This window comes from Python bivittatus, unplaced genomic scaffold, assembly GCF_059951505.1.
Source record: "Python bivittatus isolate LINGU-HERP-01145 unplaced genomic scaffold, Pbiv_v1 ctg000700_np1212, whole genome shotgun sequence".
Classification (NCBI taxonomy): domain Eukaryota; kingdom Metazoa; phylum Chordata; class Lepidosauria; order Squamata; family Pythonidae; genus Python; species Python bivittatus.
In genome coordinates this window covers 42004761-42021515 of record NW_028277098.1, presented here as the reverse complement: position 1 = coordinate 42021515, position 16755 = coordinate 42004761, and the positions used below count along the sequence as shown (strand labels likewise).

At 37.0% G+C, this 16755-nt stretch overlaps 1 protein-coding gene across 1 annotated transcript in view; it reads left to right on the top strand.

The window, feature by feature from the left end:
• Positions 1-316: 316 nt before the first annotated feature.
• The window catches only part of C8A (complement C8 alpha chain), a 32495-nt gene continuing 16056 nt past the window's right edge, over positions 317-16755 (top strand). The window contains exons 1-7 of the mRNA XM_025168294.2: positions 317-496; positions 3830-3923; positions 5297-5441; positions 6041-6179; positions 9160-9349; positions 10397-10597; positions 11226-11466. Coding sequence (XP_025024062.2) covers positions 381-496; positions 3830-3923; positions 5297-5441; positions 6041-6179; positions 9160-9349; positions 10397-10597; positions 11226-11466 — 1126 coding nt within the window. The 5' untranslated portion in view covers positions 317-380. The remainder of the gene's footprint in view (positions 497-3829; positions 3924-5296; positions 5442-6040; positions 6180-9159; positions 9350-10396; positions 10598-11225; positions 11467-16755) is intronic.

Below are 16755 nucleotides of genomic sequence, written 5' to 3'. Positions count from 1 at the left end.
CACAACACTTGCAGCTAAAACAAGCAGTAATTAAGTTCATTTCTAATTACTAATTTCTTCCCTTTCTAGTATATGGGCTTCATAACAAAGAGTTTAGTTCTCTTAACCAAACTTAGTGGACTTTGGCATGAACACAAAAGCTTGTGTAAATGTCTCCATCTATCTTGAAATGTCTACCCTTGAGAATACAGTCTGTTTTGAGTTTTCTTTTTCTAATTCCATTTTGTTTGTTTTTCTTTTTGTCAATGATTCACAGTAGCATAGAACATTCAGGGCACAAAATACACATTAAAAAAAAAAAAAACCAAATCACTCTCAAGTGAGTACTCAAAGGTTTTCAAACCAAAAAAATGAAAAGCACTTGGTTTTACTAAAAGAAAATGAGGGTCCACCCAAGTAAGATACTTTTTCCTATAATTCTCTCAGTAGCTTACCTGCTATTATGTCAGGATACAGATGCAGCACACAGTAAGCTAACCGGATTGCCTTCCCAGAGGTAAGTCTAACTCCATGTAATTTAAGATACTACCTTTCATATCGAAATTGCTATCTGGTCAGTGCATCAATTCAGACTCAGATATGAGACACGTGAGTACCGTTACCTTAAAGCAGCTAACAGAGAATGGTCTATACAATTGTCCCATCACTATGGGGCAGTAACGCAAATCATTTTGTGAGTCTCATAATTACATCTGTTTAGGACATTTTCTCCTGTGCCACAACTTGTTCTTCAGACCATTCTGTTCTTCATTCCATATATCAAGATGAACTTTGGACCAGATTATTTAACAATGCATTTGATAGCTATTCCATATAATTTTGGTGATTTAAAAAAAAAAAAAAACAGACAAAAGACAAGTGCTTATGCTAATCTTTTCAAAGTTAAACTCCAGTTAATTCAGTGGAACTTACTTCCGAGTAAAAATATACAGGACATTTTCCCTAGTTTGAAAGCTTATTCTAGAAATCCTTGCTGAAACTAAACAAAGAAGAGAAGTGATCACATCAAACAAGGGGGAAAAAATGTAATGAAGGTGAACTTCAAACATTTTTTGGAAAGCAAAAGAGAAAGCAAGGAAATGTATGTTTGGATTATTAATATATTATTTCTGAATTTTCAGGTTTTATTTATTTTTACAATAACTACAAATGGCTCATTTTTGTCACTATACTCCTCCACTGCCCTCACCTTCCCAGCCAAATGTTTAGTAATTTCATCACTTTCTGCTCAGTGCAAATGGTAGCCTACAGTTTGATTTTTATGAAAAAGAGAAAGAGGAGAGGGAAGAGAGGCACCACTTATTTCTGCACCAAGAACAAAAATAAACTAAGCAATTAAAATTTTAAAAATGGTCCTCTCTCACTGCCTGGTTCTGAAATTGAAATTGGCCTATAGAGACAGTGAGGTCTGATCAAGCACACCCCATTGGAATTTTCATATTCATCTCTTGAGCATTAGAATAATATTTCTTCTCCAGCTTCAGATGTATTCTGTCATAGTTCTAATTATTAGTAGTCTTCCTCCCTACAAAAAATGAGTCTCCTAAGTAAAATGTCTACTTGTCATCTGAACTGTGGATTATAGCCTGTGAAATCTCATGTCATATTAAATTTGCTGGTCTTTAAGGAGCCGAAGCACCTTACGTTCTCCTAGTCTGTCAGTCATAACAATAATAGAAGATAAGTGATAATGACAGGTTCTGTGTTAGCAATGCGACAATAACAAGCCTTGCTCAGAGCTTTTCCTTCAATAAATAATCAAACTGGATGTACCTTATTAAGGAATACATTAGATACAGATCAGCATCGTATCTCACCCTATGCTCCTCCTAGAGGATATACACTAAAGAAATTTGCTCACTGATCCTGCCGTTTGCTTGTGAATCACTGAAAAAAAAAATCAGAAAACAAAAAGACCAAGGAGCTATTTGAGTTGTGTATAGTGGGGCATTTACTCTGATAATAAAGTGATATTGTTCAAAGCAACAATACCACTTTATTATCAGAATAATCTAAGAAACTACTTTTGATCAGATCAAATATCTTGTTCAGGATTTTCTCTACTCTGCTAGGAAGAGGTTGCCCAGAATCTGAAGCAGAGATCTTTAGCATGATTGTCTTAACTTTGGGATGCATAACTTATTCTGGATTGACTCTCAAGTAGCATCCTCCAAGAAGAAGTGTGGGATTCCAAGTCAAAACCTGAAATTGCTTTTATTGCATTTATATTAATAAGTTTTCTTCAAGAGGAATGAGCTACACACACAATTCTGAATCAGAGCTGAGCATATATTTATGTTTAATTAAATATGCAAGGATATTTATTTAATCAAATATAAATTAATTCACGTGAGTGTAATTATATTTAACTAAGTATTCAGCAAAACAAAATTAGGGGTAATAGTATAAATTTTATAGTTTCTCTCTTTTATCACATTAAAAGTTATTATTTCATAGCAACGTTTGAAGGCCTCTGAATCCCTCAGCCTTTTCAAGTGATCACATGCTTCCCTGGGACCTCTGGCAGTGTGCCTTCGATTTAACAGGAAATGCTGGTATCTTCTGTACCAATCTATAATCCTTCCTATCCCACAGATTTGTAATTTTTACCAAAGTATAGAAGTTGTTTCCTATATAGTATTTCATGTGAAAGGAGGAAAAAGGTAGGGCTGAAAGCTACAATTGGTTATCTCTCCAGTTTTTCCAAGGTTGAGTAAGTCCTAATAGATCTGTATCTGGAGAATGTTGCAGGCTACCATGTCATAGAAAGACTTAAGTAATCATCACTGAAGCATTTTTATATTAGAATTCCTTTAATTCATATTAGTCTTGAATACTACATTGGCTTCATGCCTAATACTGTAGACAAGTGGACAGCAGCAAGAATGAGTGAGAAATACTCCAGGGATCACACTTTTAAAAAGCTATTTTTAGGCCTCCAAAGTCATAGTAGTGACATGGTGATAAAACCAGAGGAAATGGGAGAGTTTTTAAAACTAAGCTAAGCTAAGACCACTGTGAGAACTACTTTTGATTTTAGATAGGGCAAACCATAGGCACACAAATTGCTTCAAATATAACTCAGGTCTGGACAGAATATACACCAAAGTATTTTCCAAGACTGAGTTTCTGTTACTAATTCAATTTTGGTATTATGATGCTATAAGAAAGTACTTGGAAAAACCTTTGCCTTCTTTAATGTTTATTTATTTATTTGCTACATTTGTATCTCATTTTTGCTCCAGGAGTTCACAGCAGTGTACATAGCATGCAATCCCTGCTCAACTTAATCCCATAGGCACCACCTTGGGAGGTAGTTTATTGAGAAAATGCTACTGGATTATAATCGCCCAGTGAATTTCTATCACTGAGGCTGGTCGTATCTTCTACATGCAATGTTAGCATCTCCCTAGCATTGCAGCTTTAATAGGCTATACCAAGAAGTGAACCTAGAACTTTCTATATGTAATGCTTATGTATGGCATTGACCTGTGGTTCAATCAGACACAGCCAGATGGAATTCCCTTTCTCCTGAACATAACAGAAGAATGTAAAAGTGTAAAATATATATTTTTTTAAAAAAATAGATCACCCTGTTTTCTGTTAGGGTACAAACAAAATGCAAGTCCACAGAAGAAGCTTCCTTGACCATTTGAAAACAATCCTTGAAAGTAACTTACTCTTGTTTGAGCCTGACACACTTAATAGATGTTAAATCCAGCCCCATGTTGCAGTCAAGAATATTCTATTGAAATTGATTTCCACAGAGTGGATGTACACAATGCACACTTTTGTTCAGCATTGCTAATTATTTTCCTTCTATTACAAGATCACGAAGACAAGCCAGGGCACCTATTCCCATTGATTGTCACCTGAGCACATGGTCACAATGGACAATATGCTTTCCTTGCCAAGGAAAACGAGTAAGGGGTTCCATTCTTATATATTCAAGTGTTTTATTATTGCTGTTTTTTGCCTGCAATGATGGTAGAAGCATAGCTCAATACAGGGACAACGTCTAACCCCGTGGCCAAAATGAAAAACAGATTTAGGCTGAATGAAGGCCTTTGGAACCCATGTACTTATGCTCTGTGTTGGATTGTAGTCAATGTGCTCCTCTGTACAGCAAACCAAGATGCCAGAGAGGAATGTAGGAAGGACTTTGCAGGATTTTTTTTGGAGGGGGGTACCTTTGAGTCAGTGCTGACTCCTGGCAACTGCCTGGACAAGTCCCTACAGTTTTCTTGCCAAGATTTCAGAAGTGGTTTGCCACTGCCTGCTTCCTAGCTGAGAGAGAGGGACTGGCCCAAGGTCACCCAGCAGGCTTCATGTCGAAGATAGGACTAGAACTCATGGTCTCCCGGTTTCTAGCATGATGCCTTAGCCACTACACTAAACTGGCTCTCTTTGCTGGATTGGAGTCACTAAATCCCTAGATATTTATTTATCAGTCATTTCATTTATATTTTGCCAAATCTGCCAAATCACCTGGCAGTTTACAGTCATAGACAACAAATAAAGCACCCAGGTAATATAATAAACAACTAGACAGTTAAACATCTATGGCAATGCAATAGTAATAATAGTATAAAGATTAATATCATATAAACAAACATGATAATGATAATGCTGGTGGAGCAATCGTAACCTTTAATAATAAATAATAAATTATGGCAACAAGTTAGGAACTACTAAATGCTATCCAGAAGATTTCCCTCTTAACTAACTTCTGGAATATTGTAACAGGACAAGCCTTACTTTCAAAGGAAAACTGCTTTGTAAGGCGGGACTACAGAAAAGCGTGGGTTCATTTAACAAAAATGAGGTATAAACAGGAGCTTCTCCTGGGATGAACATGCAGTGCAATGTCACATGCAGACCTTGTCCACTATTAAAGTGAGGGCTTTTATATGCACCAGATATGTATATAGAACTCCAAGTCACAGAAAACTGATCTAAGTTGGCTGTGTGCTGATGCAGAGTTACTTTTCCTTCTTGAAGCAAGAGAACCATTGGACTCGGAAAAAAGCCAGTGCATTGATGTTGACTGCAATCACGCTTTACCTCTGTTTAAAAAAAAAAAAAATCATCTCTGGATGTTTCATCACTGTATACTGCAAGCTGTGCTTTAAGTAATTTTCACCGTATTGAGAAAGGCTCAATTAGTTCTACAATTTTAGTGGCTAAATAATTAATGCTTCCTCTTACGGAGTTAAATTATTTCGTGGGATTGTCTTAATGTTTAATTCCACATTTTTATCATTTTGCATATAACTATTTTTAATGCACTCTACAGTTCAGATCAAGGCAACTGGTGCAACCAGCCAAATATAGAGGGAGTACATGTAATGGTAATCTTTGGGACAAAGAAGCATGTAAACCAAGCGAACAATGTGTTGCGGAACAAAGCTGTGGGAATGACTTTCAATGTCAGGAGACTGGTGAGTTTAGTTTCATCACAATCTTCCTCAATACGATGCCCTTTGGATGTCTTCAGTTTCCATAATGCCCATTAAGTGAAGCGCTGGACTCTTTTGTTGCCTATAAGTAACCAGCCTTGAAAGATACAGTGATGGTGAAGTTGCTCTGAAGTCAGGGTTTTTGTTGCTTTCTGTTGAAATGAGGATAAAGAAAAAGTTTATGTTTCATTTCTTTTCACTCCATGGTCTAGTTCGTACATAATACTGAGCCATAATGGGACTGGTTTCCTTTTGGCTCAGCATTATATATGTAGACCCATCTATCTTAAGTGCTGATTCATTATTTGCATGATATATAGGTCAGGATATTATGACTTGGTCACAAGCCACAGTTAAACAATCTAGCTTACCATTATGTACAAACTCCAATGTTTCTTAGTAACATAGGTGTACCTGTTCCTAAGAGGAGCAGCTATTCTACTTAGGATACTCTTCATAAACACCTTTGGTTTAGGCCAAAGGTGTTAAAGCACAAGGTGAGCAAGAACATGAAAGAACTGGCCCAAGCAGAGATTTCAGAAATAGACAGATCAAAAAAATCATCCATATTTGCACTGCAGGGCGTTGCATTAAACGTCACCTACTATGCAATGGAGAGCCAGACTGTAGGGATGGGTCTGATGAGGCTGATTGTGATGATCCTGTAAGTTCATGTGAAAATCCAGATCCAGTTCCAGGAACTGCACAAATTTCAAGCGGGTAAGTAGCATTCATTCTCCCCAGATCATACTTCTTTGTAAAACAGAACCAAAAATCTGACTGCCAGCTTTGGAAAGTTTGCTTCCAATGTGAAAATGTTTTCAGGGTTTTTTTTTACCTCATTCTCATGGTGCCTGTGAATTTAGAATTTATTTTGGTGCTGTACCTAATAGTTGCAAGGTGGACACCCATCCTTACTACTGGAAAAAACCCAGTGGGAGGAATTCCCTTCAGATGTCTTCTCTTGGGATTCAGGCTGCTGACCGCTTAAGAGATAACTACATAAGGAAAGACAACACATTCAAACATGGTCCTTGGCCGTTTCACAACTATGTGCAAGATCTATTATCCTACTCATCAATATTTCAACGACATCTTCTTCCTTGAAAAAGCAACCCAAAGCACTGTTCCTCATCAGATTAAGAATAATTGAAAATATTCAGAATTTCTTTTCTAGAACAGCATTAATTTTGTCCTGCTTCATTTATATACCAGAAAAAACGTTTATTTTTATCCATCATATTGTGCCATATTCTGAATTAAACATTTTAGAAGTCAGCCAAGTTAGGATAGAGAATTTATAAATGCCATAGGAATAGATTCTTCATCTAATCTGTCCTATAATCGTCCAGATTGGCAAGAAGCCAATATATCAAATTCCAAAAATAGGACAAATTCTCTAGATAGATACAAGTTTATATGGTTTTTTATTGTTTGGTTTCAAATACTGAGAATTATTCAGTGCATCTATGCCACCCATTCCTTTGGGAGAAAATCTCTCTCTATGGTCTGTAAGAGTGAACACTGACTTGATGGCTCATCATCGTCATCACAGCAACATATATCCCTTTAAAAAAAAAATCTGATGTGTATGATTTACTAAAATTATTAGCAATACAATAATAGTGGCTCAAAGATAAATAGTATGAGTTTGACAGTGCAGCATCTGCATGGTTTGGACAGTCTAATCTTAGCTGGAGATACAGGGTTACCCAAGGACAGGAGGGATTTATAAAGAATGCACGCAAATTTTGCAAATAACTGGAAAAATAAGAAGCGATCTTAATAAAGGAGGGACTCTAAGAAAGGGGACAGAATTTGAAAGACTTATACAGAATCAACATCATTTATTCGGCTGTATTTACAAATTGTTACTCATATATTACATGGAGACAAACAAATCAAAAAATTGCGTGATAGCATGGATACAAAATTTCAAGGAAGTAATAACAGTGGAACAAAGGAAGAACCATGGAAAAATCGATTAAATTTACACCAAGCTACAATCTGAGGTAAAATTGGTATAAAATGTTCTACAGATGCTATATAACACCATCAAAGATCGCGAAGATGGCCAAATCATACAACAGTAAACATTGGAAATGCTGCAACAAAGAAGAAGCGTTTTACCATATGTGGTGGTGGTACAAAATGAGTCAAAAGAAGTATACCAAAACATCCAGAAAATTCTGAAAATAAAATTTGAATTTAAACCACAAATATTTTTATTAGGTACAATTCCAAAATACATAAATATATCACAATTTATTAAGATATATGCTGACAGCAGCAAGAATCAATCTGGCACAACATTGGGAAAGAGAAACCTTGCTGTCAATATAGGGTTGGGAGATTCTGTGGCCGTTGAATAATTGACTGTATGTATTCATAGCAAAAGTCTAACCAAATTCAGGTAAGAATGGTCCTCTTATAAACAGTACGACATATTACACAGCAAGGCAAGCTGAGACACTTAGATATGGTTTTTGAAGAAAAAGAGAAGCTTTTAAAAAAAAAAAAAATCCAAATGATCCGAATAGAAACGAGAAATAATTACAGATGGCCAAACTATTGTATAACAATATTTAAGTAGCTGTTAGTGACTGGAGGAAAAAAGGGGGTGGGGGTGGGAGAGGGGGGCTACTAGAATGCTTTCTCCTATAATTTTTTTCTTTATTTTTTTTTGTTTTTGCCTTTCTTTTTTTAAAAAAAACTTTTTGCACAAAACTTTTTATAACCATCGTATTTTCATTTTGCTCTACTGCAAAGCTCATTTTATGTATGAATATGCATTCTTTTCCTTTTTCTTTCTTTTCCTTTTTTGTTATTTGTTTTACTTAATAAAAATTATAAAATAAAGAATGCATAAAAATACGTTTTTGGGAATATTTGGCTACAACTTCCTTAGTTACTACTTATAAGCAGTTTGATGCAGTGTAAAGCACCATTGTTGAGTGTCTGCCTACCGTGGAAAGATCATGTGCCTTGTTTCTACTACTTGGATCAGCTTGGTGGCTGCTAAGCTGAGCCAGAATATTGCACCCTCACTCCCTTGGTGCCACTAATGCCTCCTTGCCCAATGGCCCACAGGCCAACCAAAGAGCCCAGAGGTTCAAGCCCAAAGGCCAATCAAATAGTTCTTCAAGTTGCCACTGAAGAACTGAAAATAACTGCTAGGGATGTGCTTTAGCTATTACTTACAGTACCAAGTTACAGTATTGTAGGTTAACAATAACCAGCTGCTCATAAGTGACAGCTGAGGTAACTGCAACTATGGGAAAGGTGATGGCACAGTTACAGTTTCAAGGAAACCTCATGTTTAAGGAACAAGAGTGGACTTCTGCTCTCCATTCTGTGTCTGGAAAGAGTATGCAAAAAATAAAAAATAAATACAAATAATTATCACATTTCATACACTCAGTATTAAAAAGACCTCCATTCTAGTATGCTCTGGTGCAAAGTGAGATCTTTCACAACTTGTACCAATTTATTGTGTTGTCATCGACATGTCTAGTCAGAAATAAAAACCAATAACACATATTTAGAAGTAAGGGAGAATCACAACTTTAATTGGCCTGCATCTGAATCGCTCTCCTGATTTTTTTTAGAGAATTTCTAAGATACTTAAGAAGTGGAATTCTCTATGCCGCAGAACATGCCAACACTGCTAACTATCTGCCTTTCTCTTTCTTCATTCAAGATTCAATATCCTGACACAAGAACAAGCACTGTTAGTCTATGACCCGAAGTACTTTGGAGGCCGGTGTGAATCTATTTATAATGGGGAATGGCGAGACCTGAAATATGATTCGGCATGTGAACATTTGTATTATGGGGATGATGAGAAATATTTCCGAAAGCCTCATAACGTTCACTTCTATCAGTTTCTAGTAAGTATTTGGGGGAATGTGCCTAACGTTGAGGATTCAGTAACACTGGCTCTATGCAAGGAAAGACCTAATGCAATAGAGTGATATGTGAACAGTATTAGGCACATTCTCTGCCTTGAGTTATATATAAAAAGGAATAATAATAATAATAATAATAATAATAATAATAATAATAATACAAGACTCCAAGTAGAAGGTCTACTCTGACTTGACTGATTTTAAGTGATACAATGGTCTATTCCTTTGATGTTTGTTTGTTTGCTTTTAATGTGGTAACTGAGGCCAGGGTTTGGTCCCCTCCTGCTGATGTTACAATGTAAGACTCTGAAGAACCTATTACAGGAATCATGCCAATTATGTGCCTTCTGCAATTTCACTTAAAGTACTGCAACGTCTAGCCTATTCGCACTCTTGTGGGATTGTACAATCCCAGAAGAATGCCACTGGTTCCAGATTTTAAAAGGTTCTCATCGATATATCACCCAGATTTGGAGACCTGTGAATGCTGTGCAGGGCCTTTGCTTCCAAATTCAGTGGATGACTAGTAGGATATCTAGGGACTGGGATGAAGAATCAGGTGAGGCAGGGGCATCTGCAATGGGGGTAAAAAATGTCAAGATGGTGGTTACAACTATTCAGTCAATGCCCCACCCATTTGTATGGGGCTTTGATCATGTAGCTGCTAACACCACCTTGACTTTTCTGATATCTCCCCTACATAAACCCCAACCAACCTGATGGTAGTTTGCATACACATGTATACATTTATCAAAGGAATCTCTTGCATTCACCAAAGATTGATCCCATAGTGTCCTGCAGATCATCTGAATAACAGCAAGGCAGTTTCGCATTGGCTGGCAGAAGCTTAAAAGTGAAAGAGGTTGTCTTTTCATTTATCTTGATTACCAAATGGCCTAGGGGACAGAAAATGGTCTTGCAAGACAGCATAAATTATGTGTGCATGTGCTGAAACTTGGATCTTATAGAGCTTCTAGGGCAAAAGAGAATCCATTGATGTTAATCCAACATATTCTCTTTTCATTTCAGGCTCAGGGTGATACTGGTGTTTCTTCTGAGTATTATGATGATTCTGCAGACTTACTGAAGGCCATCAAACAAGACACCTCTAGAAATTTTGGTTTTACAGTTGGCATAGGAATTGCTGAAGTGCCTGTGTCTTTGGAAGTAGGCTTAGCTTTATCAAAAGCTTCAGGGACCCTGAATAATTTTACACAATACAAAGAAAAGGTAATAAAACAGTAAAGATCTCCTTTCTCATTCCCTGTTTTTTTTTTTTTTTAATCAAATAGCCCAGTCACTCAGCTCACATTTCCCCCTTGAAACATGAATGCTCAAATCTTAATTTATTCGTGTAATTGCACATGTGTGATCATTAGCACTGCTACTGCTCTTATTACACTGAAGCCATAAGAAACATTATAATGGGGAATGGAATAAAATTATGAAGAATGTTGCATACAATACTATCTCCCTCCATCCTGCTTCCCTGACATTAAATATATAAATGAGAATAGATAAAAAATATATAGAATTATTCATCAGGCAACAGTTGTCTTCAGAGAAAATGTTCCAACAGCAAATCTATCTTGCCTACATTAATGTAAGAAAACCAGAGTTGCAAGAAGCCATTATTTTGTTTATGATTTAGAAAAGCTTGGAAATCAAGAGAAGTGAACAGCTTGGTGTCGATCAATTTTTAGAAGGCTTATATAGTAACTGGTTACAACCCAGGACTTTGGGATAATTTGCTGGGGTTAGAGAAGCAATTGAACTGTGCATATGTTTCAAAAACTGGGTATAACTTTTGTCTGTCTGCTAACTAGCTAGCTCCCTCCCTCCCATGCTTTATCTGCAGAATGTAGGATTTATTAGAGCCAAAACCAAAGTGCAAACAGCTCGTTTCAAGATGAGACGCAATAATATATATTTGGATGAAGACATGTTACAGTCTGTGATGGAGCTCCCAGAGGAGTATAACTATGGGATGTACAGCAGATTTATTGATGATTATGGCACCCATTTCATGACCTCTGGAACCATTGGAGGCATCTTTGAATACATCCTTGTCGTGAACAAAGACAAAATGAGGAATGCAGGTTTGCATGGACTGTTTATTTCATATACTGTTGAATGGTAGAACGTTATGCATCGAAGCAGATCTATATGCATAAAGTCATTGATCCAGGATTGGTATCTCATATTTCTATCTGAAAATGGTCCCTGCTCTCAGATTTACCATAAAAAAAGGTGCCATAATGAAGGAATGGAGGACAGGGAAAGAAAAAGAAAATATAGACATTAAGGTTTAATATTTGATGACCAGTTTTCTGGTTATCTAGCAAGGAAAAAGACATCTGCTCTGTGGATCTATGTATGGAAATATAATGCACATGGATAGCTGTATTGACAATTTATAACTTTGCCAAAAGAGAAACAATGCTTCCAGGGATCTCACATCATAGTGCTCACCTGTCTTATTTTATTATGTGATGGAGAAGAGCACCCTTATTTACTTTATCAAGGCCAGCACACTTGTTTCCCTGTGTCTGCCTTGCTTACATGAACTCAGGCGGGCTTGGATTTGACATTCCTACAGTCCTGGGTCTCTAACTCTCTTTATTCTTGGAATCACTCTGCCAGATGCAGTCCTAAGCAACATTTTTTTTCTGGAAGTAAACCCCATAGATTCTGTCTGGATGTATTATGCCATGGCCATCAATTACAGATTTGAAGTCTATGCACTGTTATACTTTTACAGATCAGTTCAAGGCATTCCAGATAGCAGCTATAGATCAGTGTTTCTCAACCTTGGCAACTTTAAGTTGAGTGGACTTCAACTCCCAGAATTCCCCATCTAGCATAGCTGGCTGAGGAATTCTGGGAGTTGAACTCCACTCATCTTAAAGTTGCTAAAGTTGAGAAACAGTGCTATAGATTATATTTACAATACTGTAACTGCTTCTACAACTACATTAACAATGAGAAATTGATTGTTGGTTGTTAATGCATTAGATGTAAATGACAGTCTGAATTAGTCAAAACCTGTGAATTATTCTATACAAACACAGGAAAGTTGCCCAGATCCAGGAAAGGTAAGCTGTGTGCATAGCAGGAATGGTAAGTACAATATAGACATGCGTTGAAATGCCTCAGTCCTCTACTCAGATAGGATTATTTTCAAAAGGATGTATATTCAGCTTGCACTGCTAGGAATATTTGGACATTGATTAAATAATATAAACAATTTCATAAAAAAAAATATGAACCCCAGTCTTACCCTTCTGGAATAACTCAAGACAGATTTCAGATGTATATTTGGAGGTAAGTCTGTTTTCCTCTATGATTTTTGGATAGGTGATAAAAATTGTTGTTCAACATAAAATTTATGTTCTGGATTACTATATTTTGCAGTAGGAAGAAGCAGCTTTGGGGAAATACATTGCCCAAATGTCATGTTTCCAAGGAATGGCCCAGAGAGAAGGGATCTGGATGATTATGAGATTAAGTAATCTTGTTGCCTTGCATGGAATTCTGCAGCTCTGACTGCCCCTAAAGAGCACTTTTAAAAAAAGGGGGCGGGGGGAGGATGAAGGGTCCTTGGAGAATGAGGATGCAGTATGGGAAGGAATGACAGTATGGGACGGAGTTAACTGGAGATTCTTCTTCTGCTTAGACTTCAATCTAAATAGAGAAGAATGTTGGGCTTGTAAAGCTTGGGAGTTATTCCTTTTGAGGTGAGCTTATACTAGTCCCAAAACTTATATCTGAGCCTCAACTTCACTGCTTAGAACTGAGGGTGCCCATAATTGAAGCTGCCATCTTTTCTTCCCAAAGCATGTAGTTGTAACTGTATATATGGGTGCTCTGTACCATTCTAACAAGGAGTACAAATGATAATGTTGTGACTTAGGGGCTTTTTCACCTGCACATAACCATGGCACAAACATGTCAAATATGTATGTATTTGTTTATTGCTGTGTCCCTACAAAATCTCATCTGAGACAGGTTAAACTCATTCTTAGCTGTACTGCTGCTAAAGTATTATTTTCCCCCTTCTTCCAACACTATCCAAGGGTGACCCCAATGGGTATAAAAATTGTTCAGCTTTGTCCTGACCTTTGAGGGAAGTAAGGTACCTGCAATGACTTGAAACAGAAGCATTAGAACCAGGACAAAGACTGGCAGCAACAAATGTTATGCCTGTATGGTTTTCTGCTGACTCAAGGATGGGTGGAGAGCTCTTCCAAGCAGAAGTGGGGAAAAGCATTTAAATTGTACTGTGTAGTTTATTTGCATTTTGAGCATTTGGCTAATTATTGGCATGACTCCCCACTACCCCAGCCTAATAACATATATGTTATTAGTGCAAGCTCTCACAACAGAACACCACTGATGCACATGAATGGTGCTGAGGTGCTCCATTTATGGAAATGGCTGTTGTGTTTCCCCCAGTATAAGCTCAAAGCTTACATTGAATGGTGCCCATCCAGTCAGGCTACGGCTTCAATGGACTTTAATACTCACAAGTGTGTGTCTTTCCTGGTCTCAGAGGGTAACCAATAGAGAGATGAATGCGCCATTCAAGGCTGCAGAAAGCAAGGCTGTCAAGAGAAGAGGAAGAATACATTAGCCAGCAATATCTCAACAGAGCCATTATTTTATTTATTTTACATTTTGCTCACTGCATTTCAGAAATAGTGTGATTTATGCAAGAAGGTGGGCCTCTTGGAAGGAGGAGGGAAGTTGGAGTCCTAAAACAGACAAAAAAATGTGCCCCAGGAGAAGAATAATTTTTGCTTTTATGTAGGATACTTGTATAATTTTCATCCACAGTGCAGACAATAAAAAGAGATCCATTTATCAAGCTAGTGCTATAGTTAAGTGCCTTTTGAGTCAGGAGAAGCAAATCTGTGGTTCTGTGAGTGTCGGCCTTTGCTTTAGCGCTGCTCAGAGTGTCTGAAAGCAAATGTTTCTGTAGAATTACGGGTTTGTTTCCCTTCTTCTAAAAATGCTGATGATGGATGCAACCACTATCAAGCATAGATGACCCAATGAAATGAAGGCAGAAATATAATCTTAAAAGGTAGATTGCCAATCTCTGCCTTGGCGGCAGATTAATTGCCAAATGGTGCTTAAAGGTTTTACTGAACCCAGTGAGACTTGTTTCTGAGTAGGCCTGCTTAGGATTCTACTGATTACTCCTGTAACCACCAGGGGAACTTTTTCTCTCCAAGGTTAACTTCTCTGTCAATTGAAATATGACTTATTGTGGGTTGTCTTCAGCATGGGAAGCAGAATTGTCCTTTGCCTCCAGCAGCAAAATGAGTTTGGCATGCCTTTTGGACCTTATTTTGCCTCACAGAACTCAGGAACAGAGGATTTGTGACATGTATAGTAGGTAAGCTGGGTGTTGCTGAGCTATGGAGATGAGGTAGCTTTCAAAAGCATCATATGGAGATCAGGTAGGCCTTTATTGGTCTTTGGCCTCACCTGATCACTGCTGCGCATGCCGTCCCAACTTCTTGCAGTGAATAGACAGTGACATAGAATGGTGATCTAACGGAGCCACTGGTCTGATCCAGCAGCATTAGTTTAGTTTTTATGTTATGTTGTGATACCATACAGTCTTCTTTATCGATATGAAGTGATTGACAGCAAAGTTTTCTAGAATGCAACATGCCCAGTTGGTTGGTTCACCTGGATCTTTCATGTCATTATAGGCATTTCTATCAGGTATGTGTAGGGATTCATATATTATCAGTAAGTGTTTAAAAAACCAAAAGTGTAAATGAAAATAACTAGAAAGGCAGGTAAGTAGGTAGGTAGGGAGAGGGAGAGACAGACAAACAGGTATTTCTTTTGACATATTAATTTTCTTGACCTCCTAAGCCTTTATTTTAAAAAATAATTTTGTTTCAATTCATATATATCAATATATTGATATCTATCTATCTATCTATCTATCTATCTATCTATCTATCTATCTATCTATCTCTATTGATCTGCCTTATTTTAGCATTAGTGATTTTATTGCTTGTTTTGTTTGATTTATTTAATTCATTTTATTGAAATTTGTTTTTATTATTTTTGTGGATGCTTTTCAGAGCTCCTTTGGGAAGAAGAGTTGTATGAGAAAGAGAGAAAGAGAATGAGGCAAAATATGCATGTTTTGTATGTAAGAGATTTTGGACTAAGTCCAAAAGATTAGCTACCTACATTTATCTACCTGTCTTCTGATGAAAAGTCAAATTCCCTTTATATCGAATCAGGTGCTTGAAAGCAGGTGCTATATTTGTATCCATGCCGATTTTCGGGTAGGTAGGCAGGTAGGTAGGTAGGTAGGCAGACAGACAGACAGACAGACAGATGATAGATAAACATGTGTCTGTGTCTGTGTGTATATACATACATACATACATACAGATGCATACATATACTGTTAAATTTCTTTTTAATTTGGCAATGCTCTCTGTGAATTCTGCAAATATATTAGCAAAAAAAAAAAAAAGGTGGAAACTTATTCTAAAGGAGGTTTTCTCCACTTGAAACAATGAAAGAGTGGAAATAAATACAGTTATGAATCCTTGGGAATGGCATAATTCTTGGGAATGGCACATTATCTTTGATTTTTTTCTTTCAGAGCAAATCATTATTCTTGTATGGTTTCACAGAAGAGCAATGCCATTTGTTTGTGATTTCTAATTATACAACAGAAAGAGATTTTCCCACACTGTGATTAATTCAGAAATTAAAAGCAGAAATCCATCTAATTTGTGTACCATATTTAGCTCCCTGGAATTACAATAAGACAATAAGTAATTTTGTTTGCTCTTTTCCTACACTGCCGATATATTTTGTATGACCATCATTTTATGGCATCCACTACATACCATTGATCAAAGTAGGAGCAACTCTCTCATGGCAACCAATAAGAAATTGTATTGACAGGCCTTTGCTGAAAATAATTACTCAAGAGGTACTAGAATACATTGTTCAAACACTGAGAAAAAAACTAATCATTCCTTTTGCTTAAAGTAAATAGATTTCACCCAGGTGTGTTGTTAAACTGTGGTGGAGTAGTTAAAAACAAACAATACTATGGATTTATTAATATTCTGTCAGTTGGTAGCAAATGAATCTAAATTCAGCAGCTGGGAGAGTTTGTTATATTAGGTGTGGCAAAGTATAGTCCACGTTACAGCTTTATTGAGGATGCCTGCTCATTGGGAAACATCAAGCTTTAGTTTCCTAATTACATGAAGCGACACTGATGCAAAATGCTAAACCACAATATAATGTGCAGTTTTTTGCTTAACTGTGGTGTGCAAACCAGCCCAGTAACGAAACAGTGCTTTGGCTGGTGTGGGTCTTCCGGGCTTTATTTT